At 42.6% G+C, this 21,816-nt stretch overlaps 7 protein-coding genes and 1 non-coding gene across 8 annotated transcripts; 3 read left to right on the top strand and 5 right to left on the bottom strand.

Annotated features, from left to right (window-relative positions):
- LOC112088405 (ubiquitin-conjugating enzyme E2 28-like) lies at positions 1-759 on the top strand. The gene is made up of 4 exons (XM_024158676.1): positions 1-90; positions 177-304; positions 409-516; positions 610-759. Exons 1-4 carry the CDS (start codon positions 18-20, stop codon positions 757-759), a joined length of 459 nt encoding a protein of 152 aa, XP_024014444.1. The 5' UTR covers positions 1-17.
- A 1,884-nt stretch (positions 760-2,643) lies between these two features.
- LOC112088404 (ubiquitin-conjugating enzyme E2 28-like) lies at positions 2,644-3,383 on the top strand. The gene is made up of 4 exons (XM_024158674.1): positions 2,644-2,716; positions 2,802-2,929; positions 3,031-3,138; positions 3,231-3,383. The coding sequence occupies exons 1-4, from the start codon at positions 2,644-2,646 to the stop codon at positions 3,381-3,383; spliced, it is 462 nt and encodes a 153-aa protein (XP_024014442.1).
- Positions 3,384-4,850: 1,467 nt separating this feature from the next.
- LOC112088403 lies at positions 4,851-5,447 on the bottom strand. The gene has a single exon (XM_024158673.1). The coding sequence runs from the start codon at positions 5,445-5,447 to the stop codon at positions 4,851-4,853; it is 597 nt and encodes a 198-aa protein (XP_024014441.1).
- A 105-nt stretch (positions 5,448-5,552) lies between these two features.
- On the bottom strand, positions 5,553-6,629 carry LOC112088402. Its single transcript, XM_024158672.1, has one exon. The coding sequence runs from the start codon at positions 6,627-6,629 to the stop codon at positions 5,553-5,555; it is 1,077 nt and encodes a 358-aa protein (XP_024014440.1).
- A 3,587-nt stretch (positions 6,630-10,216) lies between these two features.
- LOC112088400 (meiosis-specific protein ASY2-like) lies at positions 10,217-12,720 on the top strand. Its single transcript, XM_024158671.1, has 5 exons — positions 10,217-10,396; positions 10,477-10,909; positions 10,974-11,111; positions 11,185-11,942; positions 12,016-12,720. Exons 1-5 carry the CDS (start codon positions 10,217-10,219, stop codon positions 12,718-12,720), a joined length of 2,214 nt encoding a protein of 737 aa, XP_024014439.1.
- A 1,783-nt stretch (positions 12,721-14,503) lies between these two features.
- Positions 14,504-16,137, bottom strand: LOC112088399. Its single transcript, XM_024158670.1, has 2 exons — positions 15,580-16,137; positions 14,504-15,475 (listed from the first exon to the last, which is right to left on the bottom strand). Exons 1-2 carry the CDS (start codon positions 16,135-16,137, stop codon positions 14,504-14,506), a joined length of 1,530 nt encoding a protein of 509 aa, XP_024014438.1.
- On the bottom strand, positions 16,134-17,291 carry LOC112088398. The gene has a single exon (XM_024158669.1). It carries the CDS (start codon positions 17,289-17,291, stop codon positions 16,134-16,136), a length of 1,158 nt encoding a protein of 385 aa, XP_024014437.1.
- Positions 17,292-21,380: 4,089 nt separating this feature from the next.
- Positions 21,381-21,487, bottom strand: LOC112088630. Its single transcript, XR_002900576.1, has one exon. It is a non-coding gene; the product is annotated as a small nucleolar RNA R71 (small nucleolar RNA).
- Between the last annotated feature and the right edge of the window lie 329 nt (positions 21,488-21,816).

Below are 21,816 nucleotides of genomic sequence, written 5' to 3'. Positions count from 1 at the left end.
TCTTTTACTTACTGAAAATGACTGCTTTGAGAGCCATCACAATGCAGAAGAAAGAAATTGAGAGGGTTAAGAGCCCGCTCTACAGTACAGGTATTTCGTTTATGTATTACGCTTAATTATGTTGTTTCCGAGTTTTGAATAAAGTACTAATTTTTTTGTTTTACACATTTGATTAGGCCCCGTTGATAGAAATATGTTTCATTGGGAGGCTGTGCTTTTCGGACCAGCAGGATCGCCTTACGAAAACGGAGTCTTCAAAATCGGCATGCACTTTCCTCCAGAATACCCATTCAAGCCACCCAAGGTATGACGCTTTAAACGGTTCTTATATTTTAGTAATCGGTTGGTAAATAATTATTTTCTCTTCCTAAAACTCGGAAAAGATTCATAACAACCCGAGTTCTGCAGGTCTTCTTTAGAACCAAAATCTTTCACCCCAACGTAGGAGATCGTGGACATATCTTCCTTAGGATGCTGACTAACGACTACTTCTCGCCCATTTACACCATCAATGGAGTAATAACTTAATCTATTCTAGTTATTGGTTTATGGGTATATGAATCGTTATTATCAGATGCTAATTTTTTAAAAAAAATTCTTCAAAATCAGATTCTCATTAAACTTCATGAGATGCTGACAAACCCAGAAATAGGTGAGGGGGACTACTATGATGAAGACAAAGCGAAGCTGTACAAGGAAGACAAGGCGGGGTTCGATGAAACTGCTCGGAAACGTACTTTGGAGCACGCTGGGGCTTGAAAACTAATTCCCTCTATCTTTATCTTATGTTCAGTTGTTATCCGAACTCTAATTAAGTTTTAATGTTTATGTAAAACTATTTATGTGCTATGTTGAACTCGTATGCTGTCTACTTTTATTATTATGTGAACAATGTTTGTCCTTGTTTTTATATATTTTATTAAGTTTATATTTTGGTTACTCTGGAATTTGTTTTGGTTGATCTGAAAATGGTTTTGGTAGTTGAATTAGTTTTGGTTGCTTTGCATTACTTTATGTTTGGTTATTTTTATCAATTGGCTTTTTGGAAATAACAGATTCAAAGTTCAGATCTGGTGCGTGGTGACAAGGAGTGGAACATGGAAGAGGCGAAGTAGATGAAGAGGAATTGAAGGGATTAATCAAAGGATCGAAGAAAAGAAGAGATTGGATCATTTGAAGTCGGCACCAAAGAAGATATCATGGAAAGAGATTTTAGTGTCTTGTTTTTCTTAAATAGTTTTCTCAAGTTAGTTACATAGATCTATTTTGTATAAAAACCAGTATTGAAAATGTTGTAATAAAACTTGTTCGTAAATGATATGAGTTTGTTTTGTTTGTATATGAATGTGTCCAACACTTAGGAAGCCTATCCTACAATCACTATTATCTTCTTGTAATAAAACTTGTTCGTCAATGAAAAAGATTGTCTTGTTTCTATATGAATTTGTCCATCACTTAGGGAACCCTCCCTAAAATCAGGATATTATTTCATTAATTGTTTGAAAAGCTTCGTAAAATAAGAAACGTCAGTATCTTTGCAAAATCTTAATTTTCTGATAAAGCTGACTACATCAATCAATCAGATAGAGAAAGGTCATTTTCCTTCATTTTTTGCCATTAAAATTTATCCAATCAAAAAGAAACATTTCGGAATGTATTCCTAAAACCTTATTGATTGATGTTTCTGTATGAAATAAGATACACTTCTAAAACCAAAAAGAAAAGGTTTCACAAAAAAAAGCTTCCACTACCAAAGAGACCCAAACGGAGACAAAAGAGATTTGGGTCCTCATTATCATATATATATATATATATGTTTAATGAATGTATATATTTAGGAAATTGTTCCCAAAATAAACTAAAGGCTCCAACTGGTGATCATAATTAAGGAATGGAATGATGAGGAATGTGCTATTCCTCTCCATTCCTAAAATTTTTTACCATTTAAAAGGAATAACTATTACATGTCATTCCTCTTCATTCCTCTTTTAAAATAGAATGATAAAACAAATATATTCCCTATGAAATTTATTAAGGAACGAGAGGAATGCAAAAAAAGGAAATTAATAAAAGTATATTATATATATTGTTCCATTCCTTCTCTACAATTTTATGAATACCATTTACTGTGACAATTTATTACATTTCTTCTCTACATTTATTCCTTCTAATTTGTTCCTATCATTCTTTTTTATTCCTTTTCCATATCATTCCTATTGTTCCTGAAATGGTCATCAGTTAGAGCCAAAGTCTTCCTAATAAATTACTTACCTTTCTGGTAAACAGAGAAGATATACTTTTGGCACCAAATAAAAGGTTTCGCAAAAAAAGCTTCCACTACGAAAGAGGCCCAAAAAGAGAAGAGATTTGGGCCCTAATTATGTATATGAATGTATATATCTAGGAAATTGTTCCCAAACTAAATTAAAGTCTTCCTAATTTATTAATTATCTTTTGACCAATCCGTCGAAAAAATGCAACTGTTCTAATCTTCTCTGACCAAACCATTCCTCTTCTCTGAAAACGGACTCCTCCTGCTCTATAAAAGGAGACCCATCCTCCTTCGTAAGAATCAACTTCCACACAGAAAAAAAAAAACACTTCCATCTTTGTATTCTTCGAAATCTCTAAACTTCCCTGAAAATGTCTACTTTGAACATAATCAAGAGGCAGATGAAGGAGCTCGAGATTGCTAACAGCGATCTTTTCAGTGCAGGTATTTTCTTTCTATAATTGTGTTTTTCGAAATTCTTAAAAAACAGTTTCTTTCTACTAACATGTTTTTTTGACGATTTTATTAGGACCGGTAGAAGAAAATTTGTTCCATTGGAAAGCGATGCTAATAGGGTCAAAGGATTCCCCTTACGAGAACGGCGTTTTCGAACTCACCATGCACATCCCTCCTGACTACCCCTTTAAGCCGCCGAAGGTATGATTAGGCTTTTGGATTGTAGAAATGGTTCTAAAAAAACTATAGTTTTATATTGTAAAACTCTGAAATGATTCCTAATAACACTGATGTTTTTGCAGGTCTCGTTCAACACCAAAATCTTCCACCCAAATGTGGGTGAACATGACAACGTATTTCTACAGATGTTGAAAAATGAGAACTTCTCGCCGATCTACACCATCAACCGAGTAATCGTTTTCAGCCACGTTTTCAAAATATTGGTTTATTAATCATTATGGTCTGTTACTAACTTCGGCTTTTTATAATTCTTTGAAATTAGATGCTCGCGGAAATTCACGCAAAGTTGACTGCACCAGAGATTGGCGATGATGACCACTATGAACAACAGATTGCCAAACTCTATTGGGAAGACAAAGCGGCGTTTGATTCGGTTGCTCGTTTATGGACGGTTGAGCACGCTAGGGGGGCCTGAAAAAATAACTGCTTTTGTTTATTTAAGTTAATTTAAAATCGTCTTTTATTGAACTCTGAACACTATGTTTTTTTTTATGAAACTCTATCTATGTGCTACTATGTGAACTATGTTTTTTTATAAGTTTATATGTGGTTGTATTAATGGTTTATATTTGGTTGCTGAATTAGTTAATATTTGTATGCTTTTATGAATTGGCTTATGTTGGAAAGAACAGATTTGCACAGGGAAGAGGCGAAGTAAATGAATAGGAAGTCTTGGGAAGGAATTCATCAAAGGATTCAAGGGTGAAGATATTGAAGCATTCAAGTCTGCAACGAAGAAAAAAGTAATCAAGTGAGAAGAAGAAGAGTAATCAAGGGATTCAATAGTCATTTGCTTGTGTTGTGTCGTTTTGTCAAGTTGGTTTAGAAAGTTGTATATAATCCAGTATTGTCTTGTCGTAATCAAACTCGATCATCAATGAAAATCATTACAGAAATTCAGAATTTACAAAGTGTTATCTAGTATTTTGGAAACATTTTAACCAATGAAACTTGTTCGTCAATGAAAAAGACTGTCTTGTTTCTATATGAATATGTCCATCACTTAGGAAACCCCCCCTAAAATCAGGATATTATTTCATTAATTGTTTGAAAAGCTTCGTAAACGTCAGTATCTTTGCAAAATCTTAATTTTCTGATAAAGCTGACTACATCAATCAATCAGATAGAGAAAGGCCATTTTCCTTCACTTTTTGCCATTTAAATTTATCCAATCAAAAAGAAACATTTCGGAATGTATTCCTAAAACCTTATCAAACAGATAAGATACATTTATGGAACCAAAAATAAAAGCTTTCACAAATAAGGCTTCCACTACCAAAGAGGCCCAAGCGATATTCCTAACATATTCGAAAAACTTCCTAAACCATACCAAAAATTTAGGAATCAGTAAGACCTCTTAAGCTTTGTTATTCAAGTCTCAAGCCTTATGTTTTGCAAAAACATTGTAAAAGTCTAATAAATCAGAAATAAAGTTTGAACCTTAAGCTTTGTTATTCAACTCTCAAGCCTTATGTTTTGCAAAACATTGTGAAAGTCTAATTTATCAGTAATAAAGTTTGAATCTGTAATTTCTCTCAGGTTCTTAATCTTTCTTGTTTAACTCTCAAACCTTAAGTTTTGTAAAACATTCTCAAATTTACTGAAATCAAATAATATAGTATAATCTTGTTATAAGAATCTCATCACAACTAGAAAGTTCAAACAAATCAGAACCAAACGGCCTAAACCCTTTACAAAGTGTTTGAAAATATATATTTAGGAACTCGTTCCTAAAAAGTATGGTATATTCCTAAACCAATAAAAAAAGCAATCGTCTTACTAAAAATGATGTAATACCTTCCTGTAAAATTAAAAACCTTCATAAAGGTGACCTGCATGTACTCCTGTTGTATCCTCCTACGTTGCAACGACTACATTTGTGTCATTGGGATTTTGAACCGGGTACACCAAACTCTCCCACTGATCTCTTTCTCTTTGTCGGAGGTCTCCCACTGGTTTGCTTACAAGTTGGTGGTGCGCATGAACTTACTACTACAGTATCTGGGAAATCACAATTTTTCAAATCTCCACATGGGTGTATGCTCTCAGCATATGCTTTAGCCCAGGTTTCCATCAAGTAAGCCTGATCCACATACTTGTTCTCGTCCTTGTTTGTACGTTTAGCTGCAGCAATAGCGTGGACACAGGGGATTCTGTCGATGTCAAAAACGAGACAAGTGCACTGTTTGTTTTGCAGATGAACAATGTACTTCTGAGTCTCGTCCTTTACTTCAAACTTATACCGATCTACTTGGAAAACATCAAGTTTCATTGCAGCATTGTATCTCTCTAACATGATCTTCGCTACGCGTGGTGTGACAAGCGTTTTGTGTTTAAGAGCTTTTTCCCGACGTTCATGAAACCATGTTGTGAGAGTTAACCTAATGGTCTCATCCAGAGACATTATTGGCATCTCACGAGCCAAGTTTAACATCGAATTCAGAGAATCCGCGATGTTGGTTGTCATGATATTGTACATGTTCGAAGGAGCATACAAGCAAGACCACAAGTTATAGAAAAAGACAGAGCAACAATTTAGGATAACATTCCTAAAATCAGTCATATCTGCTTAAAAACATTGTACTTACCTGTTCGAAGGTGCATAACAACGAGCCCACTTTGCAAAATCGGATTCTTCCAAATATGAAGCTAATTTAGGGCTTCTGCTTCTTATGTCAATGAAGATGCTAATGAACTCATGACGAGTGTAAGCGTCAGCTGCAGCTTCTACAAGAGGCAACAAACCAGTTCTCCCATACTTTGGTGTTATATCCCTCAAAAGATGAATTCTACAAATACCATGATGTGCAAGCGGATAAACCACTGAAAGTGCCTTTGCAATGGACTGAGCTCTATCTGAAACAAAGACCAAATCAGACGCATCAGGGATCATGGTCTTAAGTCCTCTGAAAAACCAGGTCCACGCATGTTCGTTTTCAGAGTCAACTATCCCAAACGCAAGCGGATACAAAGAATAATCTCCGTCCTGTGCACTAGCTCCAAGCAATGTTCCCTTAAATTTCCCCTTAAGAAAAGTACCATCCACAGCAATAACTCTTCTCATCAGCTCAAATCCTCTTATCGATTGACCAAAAGCAACAAAGCTGTATTTGAATTTATTTCCATTTGGATCCATCTCAAGATAAACCTTGGATCCAGGGTTTTTCTCATGAACCTTAAACATCCACTTCGAGAGGTTTTGATAGCTATCCTCGGGAGTCCCTCTGATCAAATCCTGAGCAAACTCTTTAACCCTACATGCTTGTTTGTATCCAATGTGTACACCATGATCGCGTCTGACTTGCTCCAAGATTTGTTTCGGGTTAAGACCACACTTCTTCTCTCCATAATTGCTACACATTAGAGTCCCAAGCACCTTGGCAGTTGCTTGCCTATGGTTGGCGTTCCTATGTGTTGTATCACAGTTGTGATCGCCTACATAAGTCCTCACCACAAAGAAATCAGAAGAAGGAAGCTTTGTTGCACGCATCCTCCATGTGCAATTGGGGTCAACGCATTTTAGAACCACCCTCGACTTGTTTGACCATGCTGATCTGAATTCAAACTTCCAATCCAATGCCCATTTCCTCATTTGCAGCATCATCTCATCTTTGTTCTTGATGTGTTTGTTGACATAAAGATCAACTGATGGCTGTGCCATGCCTATAGGAGAAAGGTCAGGAGCAGAACGCAGAGCATCGATTGTAGAACATGTTGAATTGTCGTCTCCATTTGCTCCATGAGTTAGCTACTCAAAAGAAAGCTTTTAAGAACTATTTAGGAATACGTATAACACATTTAGGAAACCATATCTAAATTAAACCAGGAATACTCCTGGACAGTGCAAACACTAACAAAGAGAAATTGATAGCATTACCTGTTGATTTCCTTGTTGAATGAAACAGTAGGTGTAGTTGCAGACATTTGTGTAAGTTGTGTTGAATTTGAAATGCCACTATGAGAAATGGGAAGATTTGGCACAAGCGGTAATGTATTAGCACCCGATAATCTCTTTGCCGCAGATGTTGAATTGTTGTCTCCATCTGCTCCATGAGTTAGCTACACAAAAGAAAGCTTTAAAGAACTATTTAGGAATACGAATAACATATTTCTGAATCCATTCAGATGATTTACCTGTTGAATTCCATGTGCATAAGAATCTTCAGTCACTGTTACATGTAATGGAATAACTTCAGATGATGTTTTGATTATATTGATGAAACTCCTCAGTTGGTGATCGTTTTTTAGAAAAACAGGTGACAATTCTAAACCACCAACTTCATCTTCATAGGAGCTTCATAGCTAAGTACAATAACAGTTCTTGAATCGACCCCTAAATCATCATGAACCATCTCAACTAAATCCTTGAATGAATGATGCTCATCAAACTCAAAAATTGTTGATCCTTCATTTGCATCCACTACAAAATCCCATTCATCCTTCTCATTTTTCTTCCACTCACCGCAAACACAGAAAACTTCAACCATCTTTGTTTCAAAATAGAGCCTATCAAAGAAAGAAAAAAAGCAGGATTCAGTTCATTTATCGAATTAGGAATGCCTTCCTACATATAAAAATGAGCTCTCTTCCGAACAATCATTCTAAGCATTTTCTCCCAACACAAATTCTCACCATTTTGCAACGCCTAAACTAAAAGATATCCTTTAATCCAAAACAACGGCAATTGTCGAACAGCTTTAATGACAAATGAATCGACGAAAGATGTGAGTCGCCACTGTAGATGTGAATGCTAGATGTGAATCTACGTACCTGATATACTCGCCGTTGAGCTTAATCGGATTTGATAATAGATGCGAATCAACGATGTGAATCGACGATGAAATGCGGATAAGAGATAACTCAATCGACGGTAAGCTGAAATTGATTCCTTCGCTGAAATCGATTCCTTCGCTTCTCACCAGAATCTGCGATTCTCTTCACCGGAATCTAGATTGGGTAAAATGAAAACTTTCTTTTCTGGGGCAATTCTCTTCACCGGAATTATCGCGAATCTAACTTGATAACTTTAATGAAGGCTATTTGGGTCCCCTTCCCAAATGGCGGCTATTCCAAAGAACCTTAAGTTTCTTAGGGCTCTTTCATTCAATTTCTCTAAAGAAAACTTGGTCAACTTTTTTAATTAATGTTTATTCAATTATACTAACTTTAAAATATGTTTATATGAAAAAAAAAACCAATTAAACAAGATTTACAGTAAAGCATAATAAGCTAAGAAAATAAGAAATTGTGGTTTGGATAGCTATGCTGTGATTAAGAGCCTGACTGGTTTAAACGCAGCCGTAAGTGCAGAAGTTTGTGGAAGCGGGTGATTGTGGTTTTGAGTGTTATTAAGCGGTTTGTATGACTGTTTAAAATTTTTAAGGCGGATCTATTTGCAGGACATTTTTGACTGCCGAACCAACAGATGTTTTAGCGGTTAAATATAATATTACTAAAATAAACATCAAAAAGAATTATAAAAAAACATAAAAACTATATTCTTATGCTTAATATCAAAATCACTAGTTCAAAATAATTAATAAAAATATAAAAATATATAATTATTTCAAAAACTAATAAATTTTATAATAACATATTCTATTTCAATTGTTGGTAACATCACCCAAAATTGTGTCTAATAATGTAAAAATGAGATTTTTATCCAACCGCTATCGCCCGCAACCGCAAACGCTGGCAGAAAGCAGCTTTTGGATTTCAGCGGTATAAAATGATATAGAGCGGTTTGCAGCAATTTGTATGATTGTTATAAAACGCCACTTCAAGCTACCGACCGTAAACGCAGTGCTTACGGTGATAGCGGATGAACCAATCAACACCTAAAAATACATCATGACCATCGTGACCTCATCTTTGTTATTTTTATCCAGCGTTTGCAACAAATCACGGTCAATTCTACCATTTTGTGTATGTAGCACAGGAATAAATCATTTATAGAACATGCACATAAAAGAAAACTCGAAGCCATATATTTAAAGCTTGGAGCTCAACCTTATCGTTGAATTATATATATGATATATTTTTTTATTAGGATATAGACATAAGACATTTGACCATTTGCGGATTCGTATACTCAAGAACATGCACACGTATAGAAACGTTCCCGTTGCATGGTTTTTTTTTTTTTTTAAGGATAAGCTTTTCAAAATTTTGGATTGATCAGGTAGGCGGTTGCCATGATTAATCAAGAAATTGGGATTCGAGGTCAAGGGCCCATCTGAGACTCTGAGGAAGGTAGAGATTGTTGATTGTGGTTCTCAACTATTTAGGGTCGGTTTGGTAATTCGAGTTCGGAAGATTGATTTTATTTAATTAAGTTTTAAGTTTACAGTTCGTTCAGTTCGGAGGTCCTTTCGACGAACTAGATACAATAACAATGAGGTCTCTATGTTTCCCGAGTCCGAAAAAAGATTCCTTCTACAGTAACAATCCCACTATTTATAGTACATAAACGAGGAGAAATTTTAGGGCTTCTTGGTCAGCTCTCACCGCCTCTTGTCGCTAGGTCTGTTTTCTTATGGGCCGTGCTGTCAGGCCAGGCCCATTTCGGCTAAAACTATCGTAAACTGGGATCAATTAGGCCGGTCTCGGTCTTTAACCGGTCCAAACCGGGTAGCGGAGCGTACCACCAACAGTATGTCCCCCCCAGTTCAGCAAATGGACCTGACTGACTTTTGCCGAATTGAAGCTGGAGTCGTTAATGACCGAGGTCGGCAAAACCGAATTCCTGACTTACTCCTGTATTCTTTCCTCAGATGTTTCGACGAGGGTATTAAGGTCTTTTCACTCGCGGGAAACTGAAGAGTCGTGTCGGTTTAGGCGGGAAATCGAGACATTACGAAGCGCGGAACTCGAGAAGTCGCAATGATTCACTCTTCTTCAATAAATAGAGCTCAGTTCTCCCCATTTCTTACTTTCGCTCCTACTGCCAAGGTATTTGCTCTCTCTTCTCTCAAAATTTTCTTCTTTCTCTCTCTAGGATTTCCGGTCGTCGTCCGCCGTGCTCTCTCGTTGACGGTTGTTTCTCGAGCTACTCCGGCAATGTCCTCCGAATCATCCTCCAACTCTGAGGCCGCCATTCTCCCCGAACACCGTATAGAATAAACTTCGACTGATGTTTCCAATTCGGGATCTACCGAGTACTCTTCGAACGCGTCGCTGGTTCGGAAGAACTCCCGAGTTGTTGAGGTCGGTTCTAGCAGTCGTGTTCCGATTCGGGCCCCAGAGCGAATGGATCGGGACCTCCGCGAGCCCGAAGGCCAGGTTCCCACTGACTTGGTCTCAGAACGGGAACCTGATGTAAAGACAGATGAGGACGCTCTACTGCGTGAGGTCGGGGATGGAGGAGCGCAGGATCCGAACGACGATGACATGATGCCGATCATAGATCGGCCATGCATTTGCGCTCCAGTGAAGTCCACCATATCATCCCAGAGACAGTTCGGGCTGCTATGTTGATCAGCGGGGCCCCTCTTGGGATCATAATCCAGGTTCCCGAACAGGAAGAACGCCCTTGGGATGCTCCTGAGGACTTCATTTGCGTCTACAAGGCGTATTTCTGTGAGGCCGGATTAACCTTTCCTCTACCGTGCTTGTTGTTCGCCTTCTGCAATCGCCGCGGCTGCGCGATATCACAGCTTCAGCCGGCATCGATAGTTAACTTTGTCGGGATTCTCCAGCTTGGGCAGGACATCCGTGCTCACATCAACGTTGCCCAGTTCGAGGAACTTTTCATTATGAAGGTTTCCCAGGTGAAAAGTTGGTTCTTATCGGTGAACTGCAACTCGAAGTTCGACCTGGTTACTGGGAACAAGGCTAGCAAGTTTCCGAACTGGGACCAGAGTTACTTCTTTGTTCGCGTCGATTTGCAATCTGCTGAGAATCCGGAGTGCACGTTCCGGACTGGCTGGAGTGTTGATTTTGGTACATATCTCACGGTTAACTCCCCTATTTCGTGGTCGGTACTAATAATTTTTTGCTTATGCAGACCGCCACGTTGAAGGATTTATTCAACGCTCCCTTACGTCCGACCTAGCGAAGCAGCTGAGTCTCGCCGGACAGCGTCGTTGGCCTCGAGCTTACCAAGAAAAGATTGACCGGCGGGTAAAGAGAGCTCAAGACAGAGGTATAAGTTCCTGATTCGATTCGCTCGAGACAGTTACTTAAATCGTGGCTAACTCATTTTATTCTACTTGTAGCTAAAACTAAAGCCGAGCCCAGTTCGTCGAGACCAGTACCAAAGAAAAGGAACTCGAAGAAAAGCAGCAAGAAGAGTCGGAGGAAGATGGCTTTTGACAAATCGGACATTCCGATGATGAACTTCGGGGCTGATGAGGAGGAGGACAATGCCCTGATCGACATCGTCGGCCTTGACGGGAACGAGGTCGGCGATGATAATGAAGCCGGTGACGGGAACGAGGTCGACAACGTCCCGGTCGGTCCAACTGACCCCTTGATTCCAGTTACGGATCCGGAGGTCGACGCGGTGGGGACTGGCGTTCCTGAGGCAACTCCTCAGCCTCAAGTGGAGGAAGGCGAGATTGGTGAGCAGGATGAGGACGAGCTCACCATTGCCGACCGCGCCCAGAGGAAGAAGGGCAAGTCCTTAAAGAAATCCTCTCGGAAGAGGGGCGGTGACCCCGAGACGGCCGTGAGCGAGGGGACGCTGGTCCTTCATGGAGGGGACATTGGTGGATCGCCCACCGCTTCTCAGGGTCCTCCTGTGGGTCCGGCAGCCGAGACTGGGAACCCGAGGTCGTCAAAGAGGTGTCGAGTTTCTGACGCGTCATCTTTCTCGGTCCGCCTCAACTATAACAAGGAGCGGTCCTTCTTTGACGACTCTTCTGCCTGCGCCGAACTCTTCAGGCAAATAGTTCCGGCTTCATCTCCGATGCCCGAGACTAAGGATCTCTTCCGTCCCAAGTCTTATGCCCGGGTCGCGAGATCCGCCTCCGCTGTAAGTTTCCTTTTTATTTAGATACTTAGGCATTTAAATTTCGATGCATTTCTGACCTTATCTTGATTTTCAGCTCGTCTGCGACACCAACGAGCTTGTCAGGGAGTACGATTCTGAGGTCGAGAGGCTGAGGAAGATCAACGCCGAGGTCGCTGCCGAGAGAGCGTCGTTGGAAGTGTCGTACCGAGATGAGAAGGAAAGGTACGAGGTTTCTGTGCTGGCCTTCACCGAGAAGGAGAAGGTCGGAGCTCTGGAGAAGCGGACTGCCGAGCTGGAGGGGGATATGGACGCTCTGTCCAAGTCGTTCAACACGAGCGAGCTCGAGAGGCGGAAGTACCGAGATGCCGAGTCAAAGGGCAGAAAGATGATGGTCGCGCTTAGGGGCAAGTGCGAGGGGAAGCTGGCAAAGATGAAGGACTTCATGGACAAGTATGAGCTCCGGAAGGCGCCGTTCCTCAAGCTTAATCAGGCGATTGCTCTGGTCAGCTTCTGCGACTTCCTCAGGCGAGAGCACAACATGATTGTTCTGCCTCACATCGTGGAGATGTATGGGCGCAGGATCAAGAACTGCACGAAGGAGGTCGATGATGTTCTTCTCCCGCGGCTCGAGAATGAAGACTTCATTCTCCCGAGTGACGACGACCTCATCCCAAGGATTGTGCTTCCGCCGGGAACGCAAGTTCCAGAGGGCTTGGACCAGTTTGGTTCGAATTCCAAGTCCATCTCGGCTGATCGGGCAGCGAGTCTGAAGAGTCCGGCGTCTGTAGCTCGCCAATGAATCCCTTAGTTTTTTTTTTGTTTTATATCATGTTATTCTAGGTTGTAAAGCTATCTCACCCGCACAGTTCGGGTCTTAATGAATGTTTTGGTCGCCAGTTTTTGGCGTTGTATTGTTGCCGTCTAGTTAGGCAATTTTTCGGATATTAATGAAATGAGCGCGGTTTTTCTTTGACGCGACTTTTTAGAATTTTCTTTCCTCGTATTTTATTTGCGAACTGTTGGGAGTTTGGCTTGTTTTCATTGAATTTGGAGAGTTCGTGATGTTATGATGACGATGCGGACGAACTCGGGAGCCTTTTCCGAACTTGAATCGTGGTTAACGGATTGCTATTCGGAAGAGCGAGTGCGGATTGGATTCCGGCTTTGAATGATGGGGCATCATGGGGATGCGTGCGAGACTGATCTCGGCTTTTGAAATTGTATTCGTGGGGAATACTTAGTTCGATCTCCTGGCCGGGGAGTCGATGTGTGGAGTTAGTGAAAAAGATGGATTTTGTTGGATTTGTGGCTGGACTCGAAATCGAGCTGCCTACGTACCCTTTTGCAAGGGATCAAGCCACTCGTAGTTCAGTTTACATGGGTGAGTTCGGCCGGGGCCGGACAGGTTTTTTTTTTTTTTTTTTTGACGCACTGGTGGCGGTAGAATGAGTAGTCCGAGCTCGCGGTGGCTGGGACTTAATAATAATATCGTTTGAGATTGGCTGAGTTCCATGATCGCGGGATCGGCGTTCCGTCGAGTTGCATGAGTTCGTATACCCCGCGCTTGACGATTCTCATTATCTGATATGGGCCTTCCTTGTTTGTTCCCAGCTTGCCCGCAATTAGCTCCTCGGTGTTGTGAAATACCTTGCGGAGAACGAGGTCGCCTTCGTCGAAGTGCCGACCTCGTACTTTCTTGTTGTAGTACCGAGCAGCGAGGTTTTGGTAGTTCTGGATTCGGAGGAGAGCTAAGCATCGCTGTTCTTCCAAGGTATCAAGGTTGTTGATCATCATCTGGTCATTGAGATCGGGGTTCTCGGGAAGCACGGAGTATCATAATGTTGGAATGCTTTCTTCTGCCTGATAGAGTGCTTCAAGTCTGTATGCCAAAGAGAAGGGAGATTGTCCGGTCGATCGTCGTGGAGTAGTTCGATGCGACCATAAGACTCCGTCGAGCTCGTCTGCCCAGGTGCCTTTCTTAGCTTCGAGACGCTTCTTTATACCGTCCAGGATGGTCTTGTTAGTCGCCTCGGCCTGACCGTTACCTTGCGGGTAGCGGGGAGTCGAGAAACTAAGACGGATTTTGAATTTAGCGCAGCAATCGTTGAACGTTCTAGCGATAAATTGTGGTCCGTTGTCCGTGACGATCTCATGCGGGACCCTGTGTCGGCAAATGATATACTTCCAAACAAATTTTTGCACGTCCAGTGCGGTGATCTCGGAGTACGCTTCGGCCTCAACCCATTTCGTGAAGTAATCTGTCATAACCAGGATGTACTGCTTTTGACTTGTTCATCGGCATAAAGGGCCTATGATGTCCATGGCCCACCGCATAAAGGGGTAAGGCGCCGTGCTGGTTTACAGCAGCTCGGTCGGCACGTTGATCATAGGGCCGTGCCGCTGGCACTTGTCGCGCTTTGTGACAAACTTCTCGCAGTCCGCGTTCATCGTCGGCCAGAAATATCTGGCTTTTTTGATTTTCAAGGCGAGAGACCGTCCTCCAGAATGATTACTGCCAGATCCTTCGTGGATTTCTCTCATGATTTCGACTGTATCATTTTTGGTGACGCAGGCCAAGAGCACTACGGAAGCGCTCCAACAGTATAACTTATCTTTATGCATTGTATAATGAGCGGCTCGGACTTTAAGACGGCGAGCAGCCCATTTATCTTCAGGGATTTTGCCGTTGAGAAGGTACTCTCGCAGTTTGGCTGTCCAATCTTTGGCGGGCTCGTTCCCTGGTTCTCACTGGTCGACGGGCTGTGGATTCCTTCGGTTATGTACTCGAAGTCGTGGTCGGCAACAGGATCTTCGAGAGCCTGCTCGGTAGTCTCGTTTGTTTGTGCTGGATTCTTACGTTGCGCGTTCGGCGAGATTGGGTTCGGATTTTCATCGTAATTTCGTCTCCGGGTGGCAACGTTGCATTTCTGTGTGGTTTTGATGCTTGGTTCTGAGATGCTTTCGACCGGGATTTTTCGCTTCATGTGCGGGTCGGAACTGGAGGCTAGGGCGGCTAACGCGTCCGCAGACGAGTTCTCGCTGCGAGGGATTTTTGTGAGTTCGAACGTCTCATACTTTGAGATGAGCGCTTTAGTTGCTTTCAGGTATGCATCCATTCGTTCGTTTTTGGTCGTGTACTCGCCACTTAGCTGGCTCGCTACGAGCTGCGAATCACAAAAGGCGTGAAGATGTCGTACGCCGAGCTCCAGGGCTAATCTTAGTCCGGCGAGTAAAGCTTCGTATTTGGACTCATTGCTGGATGCTGGAAACTCAAGGCGGAAAGATTGTTTGAGGATTTCGCCGTTTGGTGACTTTAGGCGAATTCCGACGCCTGATCGCCGGTGTGATGACGACCCATCGACATGCAATGTCCATAGCTCACGGAGCGGCTGTTCGACAACGAACTCTTTAGGTAGCTCGATCAGAAAATCGGCGAGTACTTGGGATTTTGCACTGGTTTGATTCTTGTATTCTATGTCGTACTCGCTTAGTTTGACGGCCCATTTCGCGAGGCGACCTGATTGGCTTGGACTGTGTAAAATGGTCCGGAGCGGCTGGTCGGTCAAAACTGTGATCGAATGAGATTGGAAGTACGGCCGACGTTTCCGGGCAGAGACCACTACTGCAAGCGCCAATTTTCTAAGGTCGGATATCTGACCTCGGCGTCACTTAGCGATTTGCTGACATAGAATATTGGACGCTGTTCTCCCCTCTCTTCCCGGACTAGAACGCTGCTAACCGCCGAGGTGGAAATTACGATATAAAGGAACAGCATTTCGCCATTCTCGGGCTTGGCTAGGATAGGGGGAGTTGATAGGTACGTTTTCAGCTGCTTGAAGGCGTCTTCGCACTCTGCGCTCCAAGTATGATATTTGTTACGTCGTAGTAACTGATAGAACGGCAAGCACTTATCGGTCGACCTGGAAATAAATCTGTTTAGAGCGGCGATCCGTCCTGTGAGTTTTTGCAGTTCCCTTTTTGAAGTCGGGGAAGGTAGGTCCAATACTGCAGATATCTGCTTTGGGTTAGCCTCGATGCCGCGCTCGGTGACGATATAGCCGAGGAACTCGCCTGCTGTTACACCGAAGGTGCACTTGGCGGGATTGAGCTTCATCCCGTACTCATTCAGAATGTCGAAACATGTCGACAGGTGCAATATATGGTCCTTGGCGTGTAGGGATTTAACTAGCATATCGTCGATGTATACTTCCATCATTTTTCCGAGCTGACTGGCGCACTTACAAGTCTTTGATACGTGGCCCCCGTGTTCTTGAGGCCGAAGGGTATGACCTTATAGCAGTAGATTCCTCGATCTGTGATGAACGAAGTCTTTTCCCGATCATCCGGATGCATTAGTATTTGGTTGTACCCTGAGAAAGCATCTATAAAAGATAACAGTTCGTTGCCGGCTGTCGCCTCTACCAGTCGATCAATGTGTGGTAGTGGAAAACTATCTTTGGGACAAGCTTTGTTCAGGTCGGTGAAGTCGACGCAAATCCTCCACTTTCCATTCTTTTTCTTCACGACTACCGGGTTTGCTAGCCAGTCCGGGTATCGAACCTCCGTGATCGAACCGGCTTCGAGCAACTTTTCGACCTCGTCGTTAACTGCCCGTGCTTTTTTGGGTCCGAGCTTGCGTCTGTTTTGTTTGATCGGTTTGTATGTTGCATCGATATTTAGCTCGTGGCAAGTGATATCTGGATTGATTCCGGGCATGTCGCTGATGGTCCATGTGAATGTGGAGACATTCTTCTGGAGGAAACTGATGAGTGCTTCCCGAATGTTGTTGTCGAGTTCGGCCCCAATGCCAACACATTTTTTTGGGTCTGTGGGGTCGATGCTGACTTGTTCAACTCGGCTCTGCTTAGGTGGACCGAACTGGCTTACTGCGGCCGCGCTGTCTTCCTGAAAGGGGCTGATGACGCATGTTCGTGCAAGACTGAGCTTGCACTCGGTTAGGTGACATAATCGAGACGCGGTCTGGCTTCCTTTGAGGGTGTAAATGCTTGACGGGGTCGGGAACTTGACGCACTGATGGAATGTTGAAGCGACGGCCTTCATGTCGAACAGCCAGGGCGTTCCCAAAATCGCATTGTATATTGCTGGCTTGTTGAGGACTAAGAACTTGATCATTCGGGCCGAGCCGCCTACGTAGATAGGTATCTTCACCGTTCCTACTGTTCTTGTTTTCTCTCCGGTGAACCCGGTTAATAATTCCATGTAGGGCTGAATTTCGAAATCCAGAAAATCCATATTCTTAAGTGTTTCTTTGAATATGACGTTTACCAAACTCCCTGTGTCGATTAATATCCTGCTTACTTCAACGTCTCCGAGCTGGAGCTCGACGACGAGACAATCATTATGAGGCATATGCACTCCTCGTAGATCGGCATTAGTGAATAATAGTGGTACAGTTGTCACTGTTGTCTGGGGTTGTGAACTCGATGTCTGCCGGCTGTACTATTTCAGGGCTCTGACGGAGTAGTTGCATGATTCGAGGGCTTCCATAATCATATTGACCTTCTTCCTGGTTTTGGGCACGTTCGTATCTCTGTTAGGTGCTTCGCGGTCTCGTTTAGGGGGAACGACTTGCTCTTCATCGGAATCGGCTGCCTTGGCAGCCTCTTGATTACCGGGTTTGTTTTGTCACAGGTTCGACCGGCGGGGTCCGGGTTTAGGCAAATCTGCAGTGTCGATCTCGCCCTTGCAGAACTGTTGAAGTAAGAAGTCCCTCTGATGTCGACACTCCTCCGTGCTGTGCCCATATCGTTCGTGATACTCGCAAAAACGTTCACTTAGCGGCGTGTCATCTTCTCTATTCCACGTGTTCCAAGATTTCGGTGGCCGCCCTGACTTATGGTTCGACGGTCCTGCTTGGTTCACCACTCCGCGTGGCTTGCCGGACTGAATTTTTGTTTCCGAGCTATCTTTGGCAGTCAAGGTCTGGTTGGGCTTTGACGTTGAATACTGCCGATCTTTGGCGGCTTCTTCTTCTTCTTCCGCGATGAAGATGTTTGATTTGTGAAGCGCGTCCTCAAGGGTGAGCGGTCTGTTCCTGCAAAGCTCTTTATGAAAGGGTGATTTGTACCATGTTTTCTGGTATAAAGCTTCGAGGGCGGCTTCGTCGTTGATATGTTCATAATTTGCATCATTTAGGTTGCATATTTCATTCCAAATCATGTTTTATTTCATGCATTTTAGGTCCTTAGGGTTTGTTTTAGAACTTAGGAGATGCATTAGGTCCCAATGAGTCTTCGCATGTTTTGAGTGTTTATCAGGTGTATTTGGAGCTATTTGGAGCTGAAAAGATGAATCCAGGAAGTGGAATGGTGATCAAGGCTTGAAAAATGGTGAAATTGGGTTTTTGGAGGTTCTCAGCCATTCTCGCGCACCAGGAAGGTTTTTCTCGGCCATTCTCACGTACCGCAGGTGGATTTTGTCGGCCAAAACGCGTACCGGCCAATGGATTTCTCGGCCAAAATCTCCGGGTGCAGACACCTTTCCGAAATCTCCTGTCCAGGGAACCTTTCGGTCCGATTCAGTTGTCGGGTGCTTCATTAAAGTTGGAGAGCATTGGATCACGGTTCCAGAGCAAGTGGAATTATGGAATTCGGACGCGTGATCAGAAAGTTAAGCTTGTTGGAAGAAACTCCTGTCTCGCTGCCGTTTTGGACGAACCCGATAAGCTCCGAAGAATGCGAAGGACGGTGCACTTCCAGGCGGATTCGGTTTCCTGGGCCTTCATGAGAATCAGAGATATTTGAGTCCTCTTTCCAGAACGTCCGAGATCATTCAATTCGGAGCTATGATCAGGAAGATACGATCTCCGGAATGGACACATGTGTAGACGCCTCTCTTTGATCGTGTAAATGCACTGCGAAGATGAGCCCTCCAGGAAGCCTTCCACTTCCCAAGCACCGAAGCTTCCTTCACCAAAGTTGAAGGTATATGAGTCCTCTGTCCTTTGAAACCGGAAGCACACAATTCGGACAAGTATCTTAGAAGTTACACTCTCCGGAATGCGAAGTTGTCCAAACAGCCCTGAATGATGCAAGCTAAGTGAAACATGCCGCGATGGAATACCACACTTGGCCGTGGCACTTATTTGCAATCCTTTGGCGTTTGACACGATCTGAATGCCACGGTCTACACTTGATCATGGCAAAGTAACATTTGGCCGGGAAGAACTTTACAAGCATTCGGCACTTGACACGATTTCAATGCCACGGTCTAGGACTTGACCGTGGCAACTTTTACACACCTTCGGCGTTTGACACGACCACTTGCCACGGGGCTTGACCAAGAGCTACTAGACCGTGGCAATCCAAGAAGTTCATCACCCAAACCCAGAAAAGAAGAGACACGGCCACTAGACATGGTGTAAATCAAGCCATGGCAACCTTGATCATGAAGAATCTGTCCAAGAACTTTGAAACTATCAGTTTGCCACGGTCAGTTTGCCACGGTCTGTCCAAGCATCATCTAACCGTGGCAAACCACACCACTATCCATCAAAGCCGGGTCAGAACCCAGTTTGTCCTGGGCTGACCTGGTCCGCAAGAGACTATATATGCTTTTTACGGTTTTTTCCAAGACTTAAGCTTTGTTTTCTCTTGTTTCTTTTTCCCTTTTAGTGTAAAAACGAGTTTGATTAAGAGATATCTAAGGGATTTGATCATTCCAAAGCTATATCTCATCATCTCATCATCTCATTTCTGCTTCTAATCATGATTAACATCATCTCTTGCAGAATATTAGATGTGTTCTTCATGATTAGTGAGTAGTCATCTTTTAAGCTTCTAGGTGTGTAGATTAGGGTGCTTAGATGTTTGATTTGTGATGTTTAGGGTCTAGATTCTCATTTCATTTCCTTAGTTAGCTGCTCTTAATGCTAGATCTCTCATTATAAGCTTGATCTAGAACTTAGGCATTTCTCCACCCACAAGGTGTCTGATGAAATGCCTGAATGAGCTAACTTAAGGGTTTATGCCTTTTTCATCATGGAAATGATTTGTTAAATGCATGAATGACATATTAGAACTGTTTCTTAATGCTCATTGATTCATATTTCATAAGTGATGATTTGGTTTGAAAGTGGATTAGTGTAGAGATTAATGCCTTCATGAGAGGATTAGTCTAGATTAGAGTTCTAAGTTGACATGTTTGAGATCATGTGATTGCTTGTTATGTCTTTCTGTATAAGATTCAGTTTTTCTTAGCTCTTATTTTGATGCACAAAGAGGCTGTCTGGTCATATTAGACTTGGAACCTTATGCTTGTTGATTGCTTACTCACTAATGGGAATTAGTCTTGATTAAGTAATTTGCAAAGGATTTCTTTCATGGGAATGAATTAATCTATGTTGGAAGTCTAGACTAAAGAATTGCAAGTGTTGCATTATGTTCTTAGCATCATGATTCAATATCTAAAGCACCCTAATCAATGATCACATCTAGAGGTTTAGCTTTTATCATTTGCTTAATCACCATCATCTTGTTTTGTTTGCTTGCTTAGTTCATTAATCATAGCTTGTTTGTTTCTTGTTTTATGCTTTCTTGTTACTTTGTTCACACCAAAACTCACCTTTGATCACTTGACTTAAGAACTTATCACATAAACTAGTGCCTAACTACCACACATATGGATTGACACCCCTTATACTACTTTGACAAGGGGATTGATAACCCATCTAAGACCTAAAAACCTTACTTATCAATTGGCGCTGTTGCCATATTGTGTGGGGATTGTTAGCATTAGTTTCTGATATAGTTTTTGAGATCAAGTTTCTTTTGTTTTACTGATCACCTTTCAAGTTCTGTCTTTGTTCTCAGGTTTGTGATCACAAGAAGCCAAGCCAGAAGACAAAGAGAAAGAGCTGTTCACTTGGAGAGGTTAGGAATGAATCAGCAAGTTGGGAATGAGCATCAGGCTCAAGAAGCTGATCAAGGTCAAAGAGCTGGTAATGGGATTGGAATTCAGGCTCAACAGGCTCAGGTCCATCAGGGACACGCTCAGGGTAACCAGAACCAAGACCAACCTCAGGTTAATCCACCACAGCCCCACCCAAACCCACCCATCCGTCATCAGCCCCAACCAGTCTTTGTTGGTGAGAATGACCGAGCTTATGCACACCAGTATGGAGCAGGAATCAGGCCACCTCCTGTCCAAAACAACAACTTTGAGGTGAAGGCCTCTTTGATCAATATGGTTCAGAATCAGAAGTTTCATGGCTTACCTATGGAGGATCCCTTGGAGCATCTGGATCAGTTTGACAGAGTTTGTGATCTCACTAAGATCAATGGGGTATCTGAAGACAGCTTCAAACTGAGATTGTTCCCATTCAGCCTTGGAGATAAGGCACATCATTGGGAAAAGAACCTCCCAAGAGGATCCATCCACACATGGGAGCAATGCAAAAGAGCATTTCTAACCAAGTTCTTCTCTTCATCAAGAACAGCAAGGTTAAGAAATGAAATCTCAAGTTTCATTCAGAAGAACCATGAATCATTTTGTGAGGCTTGGGAAAGATTTAGAGGGTATACCATGAAATGCCCTCACCATGGATTCTCAGATTGTCAGCTGCTAAGTACCTTCTACAGAGGTGCTTTACCAAAGGTCAGACTTCTCTTGGACACAGCTTCAAATGGTAATTTCATGACCAAGGAAGTCAATGATGCCATGACCCTAGTGGAGAATGTAGCTCAGAGTGATGAGCTTTATGGATCAGACTTTGAAAGGAATTCAAGAGGAGCTGTGAGTGCTGAAGAAGAAAGGACAAGGAAAGACATCAAGTCTCTCAATGAGAAGCTAGACACACTTCTCTTAGCTTCTCATCAGTCAGCCAACCTTGTTAGAGATGTGAATCATGTGTTTCAAGACACATTTCAAAGGGAAG

Source organism: Eutrema salsugineum, unplaced genomic scaffold, assembly GCF_000478725.1.
Source record: "Eutrema salsugineum unplaced genomic scaffold, Eutsalg1_0 scaffold_14, whole genome shotgun sequence".
Classification (NCBI taxonomy): domain Eukaryota; kingdom Viridiplantae; phylum Streptophyta; class Magnoliopsida; order Brassicales; family Brassicaceae; genus Eutrema; species Eutrema salsugineum.
The sequence above is the reverse complement of the archived record's forward strand: the minus strand, read 5'-3'. Positions and strand labels throughout refer to the sequence as shown.